Raw genomic sequence first — 14,236 nt, forward strand, 5'->3', positions numbered from 1 at the left:
AAATCTAACGAGTTACACGTTTTTTTATATCGCATAAAACTGAAGGAAAACAAGTTATTTTGTAAGATTCTAATCAAGAATTAAGAAATAAAGCAAGTACAATGATAAAATACATGAAATAAGTTGAATATTTTTTAAAAATAATAAATGACGACAAAAAAATATTATTAAGTTAAACTTTTACTATTTCTAGCATATAAATATCAGAATGTTTCAATATAAACATGAATTTCAGATCTCGAAAAAACAAAATAAAAATTTTAATTGAGATTTATATTTATCAGTTTTCAATGACAGTATGACAGGTTTGTGTAATAACATGAAATTTTTATTTAAAATAAATTAAAATTAAATTTATTGCGATACGAAACAACTTCAACTGCGTAATGTAGAATTCTATTTACTGATAAATATTATTAAAAAAAAAAACTATTAGTTAAAAAATGTAATTAATTTATTCGCAAAATTTAATTTACAACCTTTCATTGAAGTTTTTATCTTCAAGATAAATGTGATTGAGTGATTTCAGATTTATTATATCAGTTGAAATGTTTTTTCGAAACAAATAAATTGATTAATATTTTATTATGCTGTTAAACTGTCGAAAATATCTCACATATAGAAATTAGTTTATTTGGCATAAACGAATTTGAAAAATGAAACTCATGATATTTCAATCATTTATCTTCAGATGATCATCAGTTTAAAATACTTATATGGAGTAATCTGTAAGTTTTTGAGGAAAAAAATGATAAAAAAGCGTAAAAAATTAGATTGGAGGGATGATATAGGAATGAAGAGTGGCAAAAGTGCCTTGACATATGAAGGGAGGTCGTAGTGTTGCTGACCTAACGACCGCTGTAACCTTGCGTTTAGAACTAAACCTAACATCTACATTAAGCTGTTCAATTACATATAATTCCTTTTTTTTTTACTCTCTTTAAATTTATGAAATTTAAATTTCTATTAGTTTGTAAGTATTTTTCCAGTAATTCCTATATTGAAATTAGCTGAAATAATATTTTTTCATGTTACAGTTCAAAAGGTATCAAATGATAGATAACACGGATTTACCACAGAGTTCAATGGTCTGTAATAATAAGTAACACGATGGTGCAACGATCCTTCAAGGCTATTTAGAAATATATATAACTCGTATTTCAATAACAATGTTTTTAATTGTGTGTATATATGTATGAGATGAATATTTATATGATCCGATTAAATGATGTTCATTTGTATCATTGAAATCCAACAGATTTACAAATATCTGCCATCTCTTCTAAAATATATGAAATAATATATCTTTAAGACATCAAATAGAAATCTACTTAACTTATGAATGTTATTGTTTTGGATTGTGGATGCAGCAACAAATGATAAAACAGAACTGTTACTCATTGCTATAGAAACACCGCCTGCACTCTTGTAACAAGTTAACAATTTTGTAATAGAAGAGAGTTTTTTTTTTAATTATTTGGCTAGATTTGATGATATTAATTTTATGATAAATTTATTATGACATTGGATTTCATTGAGTGTATTAAGAAGTGATAAATTTCAACAGAAGATATGAATTCTTGTTCATTAATAAAAACTGATCAGTTATGTCAAAATACCAAGGTTTTATCGTCATCTTTTAAAGGAAAAAATTATTTAACAAGTCCAGTAAAAATGTTTTAATAATTATTTATTTTTCTTTTCTAGAATACAAAAAAACAATTAGCATTATATCTTCCTAAAAATACTTATAATCGTTTTATTGAGTATGCAACTGAAACAGAAAGATTAGCAATCGAAGCAGAAAATAAAGCTAAAAAGTTACAAGATTTGAAAAAAATTTCTTATGAATTAATAAAAGATTGGGATAATACTGTGGTGAATATAAAAAAGAGAAGAAGAAATGAATTATTATTAAGAAGAAAAAAAGCTGAAGAAGAAAAAATAAAATTGATAAAAAAATTAACAGAAGAAAATGCAGCGGAACGTGCTGTAATTGTTAAAGAAGCTCGTAAGCTTTTAATGTATAGAAAACCACAATGCAGACTAATTAATTCTGCTCTTTTTGCTTCGGAAGTAAACTATATTATACAAAATATTTTCAATAATGTATACCTCATGTAAATTTAATCAAATGATTATAGTGTTTCAGAGAACTGAATGCTCAATTGGAGTTCAATAAAATGCTAAAAGAAATGGAAAAAGAAGAGAAAAATAAATGGATAGAAAAAATTAAAGAAGAAGCAGAACATAATCGTCAAAAAGAGCAGAAAGAAATTCAAGATCGATGGAAAAAAATGATAAAATATCGTGATGACTTAACTAAACAGTATATTATTTTTAATTCATTTAAAGTAACTCTTATTATCAATTATAAATCTATCAAAAATTTTCTAGGATTAGCCAATGTGGATCTTACAGTAAACAAATAGAATTACAAGAACGAGCAGTAGATAAAGAAAATTTACACAATTTAATCGAAGAACTGAATCTTCTCGAAAAACGTAATACTGAAGAGGTAATACTCATTTCAATAGGAATCGTCGTTTATATTCTGATTCATGTTTTCCTGTTGCTCAGTAAGATATTCACTGTTTTTAAAAAAAAAAAATTTCCAGCTCATAAAGAAAAGAAAAGAATTACAAGCAATGTTTGTAGAATCATTAGAAAGTAAGAAACGTCATCAAGAAGAAATAAAGAAAGAAGAAGAACACGAAAATTATTCCATAGAGGCTTATAGAAAAGCTAAGGAACATCTAACTGAACTCACTCAAAAAAAGTGGAAGGAAATGCAAGATCAAAAACTAAAACGATCAGAATTAATGGGTAAAATATTGCAATAATATTACGAAAAATTGGACGATGAGTGGCATGTAATATTAATAAAAATTTTTTTAATTTTAGCTCAAAGATGTGCTGCCATTTGCAAATATGATGAAACTGATGAAAAAAATCGTCTAGAAAAAGCTATCAATGAGAACGAAAAGAAAGAATTAGAGAAAGCAAAAGCAAAGAAAGATCATGAAGAGAAAATGCGAGCAGAACTTTTGAGGTATCAAGCAGAATATGAGAAACAGAAAGAAAAGAATAAACGAGAAGAAAAAAATAGACTTGCTTGGGAAACATTTCAAAGGATTAAAAGAGATGAATTTAATATACAGATGAAATTGGAAGAAACAGAACGAGAATGGAAGAAAAAAATGGATATGGCTAATGAACTAAAGAAACAAGTGGTAAATTAATATTAAGATGACAAAAATGATCAATTTCTCTAAAGCTAAGTCTGTAAGTAGATTTAATGAACATAGATTTGAGAATAAACTGATTGCAGGATGAACGTAGGAAAGAACGTGAAGAAGAGCGAACACGAAATGACGATTCAATTTATAATCAAGTTCTGTTGCAAAAAATGAATGAACAGATTCTTGCTTATGGTCAAGAAGTTTTCAATGAGTCGAAAGGAGTTAGACCCTTATTTCCCATTATAAAGACTATTCAAGTAATAAAAATTTTTTTTGGTTTATGCAAGGGAAGGTGTGGGAAAAGTGAAACACAAGAAAAAAAGGAAATTAACAAATTAACCAATATAGTAAAAGATGTTGAGTTTCTAATGCATTAATAAATTGATTAATTGATAAACAAAAAAACGCAAGAAGTGTTTTAAAATTTTTTAAATAAATTAGTAAATTTTTTCGAGCGTTTCACTTTTCTCCTACGTTACACTTTACCCTCTCTTTTCCTAATTTATCTCTTGTCATCTTTTTTGTCTTAAATTCCAGAATTTCAAAAAAGAAAATCGATTGCTTCCGCCTGCGAAAATTCCTGAACCAATTCCTCCGAAAAAAGAAGTCAGAATGAAGAAAAAAATTATTTGTCCAAAACTACCCAATGAGCAAATTTTTTATTTAGGATAATTTGAAATGAATAAAATGCATTTGAATCATTGTGGAAGAATTGTATTTTTTTTTAATTTTCAACATGAATATATATTAGTAAATTATTCTTCATAGTTTAATATTATCAATTAGTTTAAAAAATTTTATGAATAAATATATAATTATGTAAAAAAAAACAAGTACATTAAACCGTTGATGTAATAGTATTTTTAATTCATATTGTTTAATAGTTTATGTCAAGAGATCAACTTTATTATTCAATATATGAAAATTGATAAACTCTAAAGTTTATCGTCAAATGTCACATTTTTCAGCTTAATATTGTGATAACTATTAAAATCATGAATGATTTCAATTGTAAAAATATTCAAGTTTGCTTACTCGTATGACAATACTCGGTGTATTAACTCTTCATATACATGAAATTCGGATACTTGTACATTTCCAACGATATTTCCTAATTATTTACATAATAAAAGTTGTTTTTACAACATTATTATAGCATATTTTTTACTATTTATTACTGTAACATTCTACGAAAAGCTAAAATAACAGGAACGCATGAACTTGCATCTAGAGTCGAAGAGATTGAGCAAATGAAAATGTATAGGGTAATAAATTTATGAGAAATGATAAATTTATACAACAATTTCATTCAATAGAAACCATTCAAAAAAATTATACTTTCATTGGAATTTAATATAAAGTTTTTTAAAAGAAATAAAATAGTAGAAGTAAAACGAATTCAGAATATTATTTATTTTTATATGATAGATTCGTAAATTTTTGAATTCATTTATTTATCGATAGAGTGCAATAAAATTAATTTACTGACTGCAGCTGATAAATCGCGTTATACAAAAATAATAACTACAATCAGTAAGAAGGTTTTCTCATATTTACATCATGCATCGATAATAAAGGGCATGCATTTTCGCATATACCATCAATAACTTATTCATCTGAATTAAGGCTGGGCTGAAATCACGGAGGCGACTGATTCCCCCTATCTCAATACATTGAATCGTAGGTTTGTAATTTCTCCGCGAACTTATGTTTTTATTCGAACATTTTGGTCCCAAATTGGAGCTTGTTTTATGATGCAGTGTGCTAGATAGCAATTTTGATTATCGAATTAATTTTTTAATAGAAAAATTAAAAAGAAAATTGAATAATTATGTATTGATTTGCCGTCCTTCAACGACAAGATGACTCTTAAAAACAGAAAAGAGTTTGATCCTCAATAACTCTTAAACGGTAAGTCCAAAAACACTCTGGGAACGTTTTAGAAACATTAGAATCTTTGCTAACCGTACATATCCATAAATAACCTTGAAAGAATTTATTTCACCCCTGAAATCGCAAAAATACAGAAGAAGACGTACTTTTTCAGAAAGTTCACTGAATATTTTTGCAATGTTCGGGATGAAATAAATTTTTTCGAGGTTTTTTATGGATATGTATCTTTAGCTCAGATTCTAAAATTTCTAAATACTCCTCAACAAGTGCTGCAGGGCAATGTTTTTACGAGTTATAGAAGTCGAAAGCCGAAGGGTGGTTGATTTTTTATCTTTTCTTTGAGTTTTGACCTTGATAACTCGTTGAGAAATTTTCCGACCATGGTTTCATAACTTGGACGGAGACGGATAGGTATATTCTTTGCTCTGTCTTACTTGGAACTGACGATTTGGAAATTTGTCTATTTCTCGGTGCCCCAACGCTCTTTTTTTCAGTGCATCCTGGAAGATTATCATCTTTCGAACGACTTCCCTGTTACCTACTCAATTTTAGTTGACATCGAGCTTTGACGTTCCACTGCACATCGCGAAGGTGTCGAATCAACTTGGAGAAACTTTTTGACTTGGGCTTATTCTTAATATATATCAATCATTTATACATACTTATTTTATTTTACTTAAAATTGACAGAAACAGAGAAAAATGTATTTTGTCACCGATGTTGACATTACAGAAACTCATTATAACAGATAAACAGGAATAATTGTAACAAACAAACTTAGTTTAATAATATGAGATCACTAAAAATCCCAGTATTTAGCAACTAAACACTTAAAGTGTTGACAATGTTAAACATTATAAACGAACTATGGCAATTTTGTAGACGACTTTTAAACGCTTCTCGACGTTTACCGAAGTGTTATAGTTTGTTTATGACGTTCCACATTGTAAACACTTAAGTATTTAATTATTAAACACTTTCAGTAACTCATCACTGAACATTTGAATTTTCCTGGATTTGCAGTGATCGCGTAAAGTGACGATTACATTTAATTATCATTCAATTTTAAATACAGGGGCAGAAGAGGGGAAGTGGAACACAAAGAAAAAGTACACCAAAATTATTAATACATTAACAACTGTTGACAATTTTTAGTTCTTATAAATATAAAAATTTTCTCGAAAATTTCACTTTTTTTTCTTTTACACAAGTCTGTTAATAAGACTGATTTACTGAAAATCTTCAAGTGGTATTGAAAAAAATGAGTAATAAGAATCAAGCAAAATTATTTGATATTAATATCATATTGCAGGTCTTTGAGATTTCATTAATGTATCCTTCTAAGGGCTCTGTAATATTATTGTGACGGCACCATCAAGATATAGCGTAAATCGTGTTTAATACTTAATCTATTATGCACAACAAAATAGCAGACTTTTCACTCAATAAAATGTTAAAACACTATTTGTAGAAAGAATGATTATATTATTGGTTGAACTTGAATAGTTCGAAATCGTCTGCGTCCAAATCTTTTTCTATTTTTAACCATTTGCCATGAACTTTGTATTTTTTTCATAATCTTCTCATAGTGGAATGTCAATAATTCAAGAAAAAAAAGAATTAACGATATACTATTTCCTATAATCAATAAAATGAAAGCAAATTTCAGGTCACTGAAAGATATTGAACGAAAATCGAACTGTTTTCTTGCGTTTATACGTTCTAATTTTTCTAATATCATTTCATTTTCTATTTTACTGTTACGATGATAAATACAAGTTTCTGAAAGAGCCATCAAAGCCCAATCAAACTTTTCTACCAACGGAAAACGCCGAAGATATTGCATACGTCCTACTAATGGAGAAATTTTCTTTTTACTTATGTAATAACCTGTCAAATTCTTATAGAAAATTGTTCTTAAAAATGACCAGTACACTCCAATACAAACGTCATTTGGATTTTTTATAACTAATTGAAAACACACGCTTGCAATTTCTTGAGGAACATATTTTTTCGCAATAGCTTCATAATTACTAAGCTCATCATTTAAAGTAAAAAAAAAACTGTGAACAGTTTTTACTCGTGGTTGAACCAAATCATCTAATGAGTCTATATTTCCCAAATATGCTGGGATTGTAAGAAATTTTGAAAGTTGTCCACTGAATGTTGAATGAATAACAATAAAATACAGGAAAATCATAGAAAAAAAAATTTTAAGCGGTAAAGTATTAATAGGTGTTACAATCCCTGAATTAATTAATAATCTTAGACTATCAAAAAGAGCTGATGTCAATTGTTTTTTAGCTTTAAGCCATATAACAATGATGGTAAGTATCAAAATAAATAGCAATGAAATTAGAGTCCAAATTCCGTAAAAATCTGCTATTTTTTCCAATGGCGTCGCAGGATTTTGAGCTCTTGATAATATTATAAAATAGTCATAATATGTTGGATAAGATAGTATTCGAGAACGGAGCAGGCTGGAACCTACGATATCATTAATTATCACACTAACATTAGTTCTCCTAAATATTACCATTGGTCGGTTACGATTATAAGTTCCAATTTGAAAAAAATGTACGTCGTAAACAAAGCTCATGTTTAATATTCGCTTAAATGAAATCATTTCATCGATATGAGCAATCCCATGTAAATTACGAGGATCGCCTTCATATAAAAATCTCCGTTCTTCTTTTGCTTCACTTTCTTTAAATACATACATCATGATGCGAGGATTTTTAAGTATGTCAGTGCGATTGAAATGAAATCCATTGTATGCTTCATCTGAAATCAATAATAATTTAAATAATTGAATATAATTTATTATTACTATCGAAGGGGGGAGAGGCGCGCAGGTAAAGTGGAACGTGAAGAAAAAATGTATATTAACAAAGTAATCAATATATTAACAAGTTTTGATTATTTTTAGCACATTAATAAATTAACAAATTGACGCAATGAAAGCACAAGATTCGTTCTCGAGCTTATTTTGATAAACTAGTGAGTTTTTTTGAACTATCCATTTTGACGAAATGTTCTACTTTATCCTTCCAATTAATTAATTACAATCTGGCTAATAAAAAAAAATTATTAATTAATCCACTCTGTATCGAAAGCCTAAAAATAAATTTCTCTTTCTACATGGGAAGAAAAATTGAATAAAAATTATCCTGTAATTCAGGGTAATCTGGGTACCCTGCACAAACAGTAAAATTTACCCTACTAGATGGTAAAATTTATTCTTCTGTTTTGTAAAAGTTCCTCTTGTGTAAGGCAGAATTCAACCTATTACCCGGATCTCTCTGAATTGCAAGGTAATTTTTACGTAATTTTTTTTCCGTATGCGTTTGTAAAAATATTCCCGTCATATTATAGGATTGTCTTCAATTACTTTTATCAATAATCCGTTCATATAATGTCCAATTGTATAACATTACTGGACTTTGTTGAATTTTTAACCAATTTAATGGTTTAGTGTCTCCATAAAGGTCATGAGAATAAATAACTGGTTCAGATAATTCTGGTTCCATACAAATAAAAAAAGATTTAGCAAAATTTGATTTGGCCATATCTTGCATTACAGCGACGGAACTGAGGCATGCATAATGAATTTTAGCAATAATAAATATTACACAGTCATTATTAAGATTCCAAAAATAGGATAAATTCTCATATAAAATAGCCCACTCTTTTCCATCATTCATAATTAATACGACTCCTTCAATTTCAATAGGATCTTTGCGTTTTAAAATATATTCTTGATCGAGCTCCAATTTCGATTTTAGTAAGATTCCAATTGATCTCGATAGATTAAATGAGGCCTGCACAGTTGAAGAGCTGCTACTATTGTCAAAAATGATGACATTCCGAAGATGAAATTCTTTATCATTTAATAGCGTAACCTAAAAGCAGAAAAAATCTTCAGCTTAAAATCTAAACAGTCATCTGCGGAGATCTATTTTCATTAGATTGATAGTTAAATAAACAAAAATTTAGAACGACAATAACAGTCAATAAAATTTTTTATAAATAACCCAAACAGAAATGCTAGTACACTAGCAGATGTCTTTTATTCAATCTTCATAAAGATGTACTGAGAAAAAATTCCGGTAATTGAAAATTGTAAATTTCCATTATTTTACTGTGCTGCATAAGAATTTGTATTGAAATTTCCTTGAAAAATTTGAAGTAGCTTGTAATTGTTCTACGTCATTAGTATATTTTCTTCAACACACTGCAGATTGAACCCTGTTTTCATTACTAAGCACAGCAATTCGTACCATAATTTTTTCTCTATGTAACATCTTAAGGATTATTTCAATTAAGCTCACAATTTTCTAATTGACTTTTGTCGAAAACTTTCCAAAAATCGGATAAAACTGAATCCGGTAAAAAATATTCACTTTAATTTTTTCATTGTTTTAAATTTACTCATATATTAAATTGTCAGCAGTAATTAAGACTTTTTTAAAAATCAAAATCATATTAATGGTATTTATATCCTCGTTGAAAGTAAATTTGTGAAAACCGAAGCTGATCGTCAATGTAAATAATCTAAGTAATAAAAAAAAATATTATTATTAAAGGAAGATGTCTTAAAAGAAGGAAGTAAATCAGATTTTTTCTGTAATAAAAAAAGAATGTTAACATTTACATGAAAGTCAGCGTTACTTCGATTAATAAAAAGACCAAACTATGACTGAAATTTCATCGGTCAGCTTATAATTAAACTATGATTTAACAAAAAAAATGTTTTATCAATGAACACTATAATTTTAACTTCTATTCTCACCAATACTTCACCATATTTATGAAAATAATCGAGTTTCGGATGATCTGAGATGATTAAATGATGTACAACTTTCACTTGATAACTTAGAGCAAAAAGCGAAATTATAAAACACAGGTATGTGTCCATGTCAGTATTTCTACTGATTCATTTAAATATGAAAATTCAATAGACAATCACAGAAATTACCATTCCGTGATAGATTTTCTGCAGAATAATAGTTTCCACATAAATCGAAAAATACATACACGTGTATGTTTCCTATTGTTATTAAATCAATTCCAAGTCTTACTGATGCAATTACTGTAATTGTTTTATTTACATTTTTTTATTCGATCGATTCAATTTATACGTAATATGTGTTTATCACACTCATAAATGTATTCGCAGACTGCGTGTTGTCCAAAAAAGTTTCTCAAAACCAAGTTGTTATAAGTTTTTAAAGACTGTCACAGAAAAATCTTATCAAACACGACCCCTCCTTCTAGGCTAGATAAAAATGTGCACCAAGCATAAATAATGATAATAATGGAACTACAAACAGGCTGAGAATCAACAATATCTGGAATGAACTGTTTTCTTAAGTTTTTTTTAAAAAAAGGATATACGTTTTATGACACATTTAACATAACAACCAATGACTTGGCGTGACTGTTATTTGTTAATTGGCTTTAATATTTTTGAAGATGGAAAAAATTTTTTATACATTTTCTGTGCACATGCATCTCTAGTTTAGATTCTAAAGTTTCTTAATACCGCTTTGCAATCATCGTTACATAATATGCATAAGGGTTATAAAGTCCCAAAGTCCGCGGGAGGGTCAAAGATCTATCCACCCTCGAATCTCTAGCCTTTATAACTCGTGAAAAAATTATCCTACAATCGTTTTTTAAAGAAGTATTTAGAATCGTTAAAATTTCAGCCGAAGATACATATTCATAAAAACTGTATGAAAAATTTCTTCTGCCCTTAAAATTGCTCAAAAACGTTGCAAGATCCCTCAAAAAATGAGACTTTTCTACTAATTTTGTGATTTTAGGGGTGAAGAATATTTTGTAAATGTTTGTTATGATATTACATGTTTAGTCTAGATTCTAAGGTTTCTAAAACATTCCTGAATGATGCTTTAAAGCCAGCGTGTTCAAAGTAATTGAGGCTCAAAGATTAAAGGGTGTTGGAATAAAATTTCGTAGAGAATTTTGAAATGAGATAAGTTTAGGAATGGCTATAATTATTGCATGAATTATGCTTGAATCATAATTTTGACTATTGCATTGGAAAGCTCTTGCTCTCAGGAATCTATCGATATGCTTGCGGTCCATGTACCTCTTATAGATCGTGAGTTATAGGCGAAAAACAAAGCTATGCTGCAGTGGAGCATAGAAATATCTTTAAACGCTCATAACTCGAAAACTAAGCGAGATACGGCATTTTTGACGGGGATATCCTATAGGGGGGATCCAATTTTTCACTTAGGTCCAGATCTTTCATATGAGCCCTCGATCAAGGTCGTAGCATCATTAGCATAGAAGTTATGCATATTTTTATGTTTAGCAGATTTTCGGGTATATCTCTTGATTTTACCAACCAAATACAGTCGATAGCCAGTGTTTTGAGACCGTCTCGTCCCCCTCTTTCTAGTGACATCCTCAATTTCATAATCCAAGCGGAAATACGGTTTTTTGCTATTTTTGAGGTTAGAAAAAGAAATTTCCGGATTTTCATAATTAAAGGTTATTCTGTACGTTCCGGTGCTCTGAAATTCAACCTTTAATAACAACTTCTTTCAACGACCTTAGAACTAGAAATGGAGGTGAAACCGGAAATGGCTATAATTATTGCATTAATTATGCTTGAATCATAATTTTGACCATTGCATTGGAAAGCTCTTGCTCTCAGGAATCTATCGATATGCTTGCGGTCCATGTACCTCTTATAGATCGTCAGTTATGATCGAAAAACAAAGCTATGCTGCAGCGGAGCATAGAAAAACCTTTAAACGCTCATAACTCGAAAACTAAGCGAGATACGGCATTTTTGACGGGGATATCCTATAGGGGGGATCCAATTTTTCACTTAGGTCCAGATCTTTCATATGAGCCCTCGATCAAGGTCGTAGCATCATTAGCATAGAAGTTATGCATATTTTTATGTTTTGCAGATTTTCGGGTATATCTCTTGATTTTACCAACCAAATACAGTCGATAGCCAGTGTTTTGAGACCGTCTCGTCCCCCTCTTTCTAGTGACATCCTCAATTTCATAATCCAAGCGGAAATACGGTTTTTTGCTATTTTTGAGGTTAGAAAAAGAAATTTCCGGATTTTCATAATTAAAGGTTATTCTGTACGTTCCGGTGCTCTGAAATTCAACCTTTAATAACAACTTCTTTCAACGACCTTAGAACTAGAAATGGAGGTGAAACCGGAAATGGCTATAATTATTGCATTAATTATGCTTGAATCATAATTTTGACCATTGCATTGGAAAGCTCTTGCTCTCAGGAATCTATCGATATGCTTGCGGTCCATGTACCACTTATAGATCGTGAGTTATAGGCGAAAAACAAAGCTATGCTGCAGCGGAGCATAGAAAAACCTTTAAACGCTCATAACTCGAAAACTAAGCGAGATACGGCATTTTTGACGGGGATATCCTATAGGGGGGATCCAATTTTTCACTTAGGTCCAGATCTTTCATATGAGCCCTCGATCAAGGTCGTAGCATCATTAGCATAGAAGTTATGCATATTTTTATGTTTTGCAGATTTTCGGGTATATCTCTTGATTTTACCAACCAAATACAGTCGATAGCCAGTGTTTTGAGACCGTCTCGTCCCCCTCATTCTAGTGACATCCTCAATTTCATAATCCAAGCGGAAATACGGTTTTTTGCTATTTTTGAGGTTAGAAAAAGAAATTTCCGGATTTTCATAATTAAAGGTTATTCTGTACGTTCCGGTGCTCTGAAATTCAACCTTTAATAACAACTTCTTTCAACGACCTTAGAACTAGAAATGGAGGTGAAACCGGAAATGGCTATAATTATTGCATTAATTATGGTTGGATCCTTCTTTTGACCATTGCATTGGAAAGCTCTTGCTCTCAGGAATCTATCGATATGCTTGCGGTCCATGTACCTCTTATAGATCGTCAGTTATAGGCGAAAAACAAAGCTATGCTGCAGCGGAGCATAGAAAAACCTTTAAACGCTCATAACTCGAAAACTAAGCGAGATACGGCATTTTTGACGGGGATATCCTATAGGGGGGATCCAATTTTTCACTTAGGTCCAGATCTTTCATATGAGCCCTCGATCAAGGTCGTAGCATCATTAGCATAGAAGTTATGCATATTTTTATGTTTCGCAGATTTTCGGGTATATCTCTTGATTTTACCAGCCAAATACAGTCGATAGCCAGTGTTTTGAGACCGTCTCGTCCCCCTCTTTCTAGTGACATCCTCAATTTCATAATCCAAGCGGAAATACGGTTTTTTGCTATTTTTGAGGTTAGAAAAAGAAATTTCCGGATTTTCATAATTAAAGGTTATTCTGTACGTTCCGGTGCTCTGAAATTCAACCTTTAATAACAACTTCTTTCAACGACCTTAGAACTAGAAATGGAGGTGAAACCGGAAATGGCTATAATTATTGCATTAATTATGCTTGAATCATAATTTTGACCATTGCATTGGAAAGCTCTTGCTCTCAGGAATCTATCGATATGCTTGCGGTCCATGTACCTCTTATAGATCGTCAGTTATGATCGAAAAACAAAGCTATGCTGCAGCGGAGCATAGAAAAACCTTTAAACGCTCATAACTCGAAAACTAAGCGAGATACGGCATTTTTGACGGGGATATCCTATAGGGGGGATCCAATTTTTCACTTAGGTCCAGATCTTTCATATGAGCCCTCGATCAAGGTCGTAGCATCATTAGCATAGAAGTTATGCATATTTTTATGTTTCGCAGATTTTCGGGTATATCTCTTGATTTTACCAGCCAAATACAGTCGATAGCCAGTGTTTTGAGACCGTCTCGTCCCCCTCTTTCTAGTGACATCCTCAATTTCATAATCCAAGCGGAAATACGGTTTTTTGCTATTTTTGAGGTTAGAAAAAGAAATTTCCGGATTTTCATAATTAAAGGTTATTCTGTACGTTCCGGTGCTCTGAAATTCAACCTTTAATAACAACTTCTTTCAACGACCTTAGAACTAGAAATGGAGGTGAAACCGGAAATGGCTATAATTATTGCATTAATTATGGTTGGATCCTTCTTTTGACCATTGCATTGGAAAGCTCTTGCTCT

The 14,236-nt window shown here is 30.3% G+C and overlaps 1 protein-coding gene across 1 annotated transcript; it reads left to right on the forward strand.

Moving 5' to 3' along the window:
- The first annotated feature begins 1,489 nt into the window (after positions 1 to 1,489).
- Positions 1,490 to 3,914, forward strand: LOC118065619 (golgin subfamily A member 6-like protein 6). The gene is made up of 8 exons (XM_035081031.1): positions 1,490 to 1,623; positions 1,708 to 2,076; positions 2,145 to 2,329; positions 2,398 to 2,518; positions 2,619 to 2,826; positions 2,905 to 3,233; positions 3,332 to 3,499; positions 3,780 to 3,914. Exons 1-8 carry the CDS (start codon positions 1,573 to 1,575, stop codon positions 3,912 to 3,914), a joined length of 1,566 nt encoding a protein of 521 aa, XP_034936922.1. The 5' UTR covers positions 1,490 to 1,572.
- Positions 3,915 to 14,236: the final 10,322 nt, after the last annotated feature.

The sequence above is a fragment of the Chelonus insularis genome, unplaced genomic scaffold, assembly GCF_013357705.1.
Source record: "Chelonus insularis isolate UGA/USDA-ARS -01 unplaced genomic scaffold, ASM1335770v1 contig_317_pilon, whole genome shotgun sequence".
In the NCBI taxonomy this organism is placed as follows: Eukaryota; Metazoa; Arthropoda; class Insecta; order Hymenoptera; family Braconidae; genus Chelonus; species Chelonus insularis.

Excerpts from the sequence above, each read along its gene's own strand:
- LOC118065619 (XM_035081031.1), top strand. The coding sequence starts at position 1,573 with ATGAATTCTTGTTCATTAATAAAAACTGATCAGTTATGTCAAAATACC. Across the intron at positions 1,624-1,707 it reads AGTTATGTCAAAATACCAAG|AATACAAAAAAACAATTAGC; the intron begins GTTTTATCGTCA and ends TTTCTTTTCTAG. Across the intron at positions 3,500-3,779 it reads CCATTATAAAGACTATTCAA|AATTTCAAAAAAGAAAATCG; the intron begins GTAATAAAAATT and ends CTTAAATTCCAG.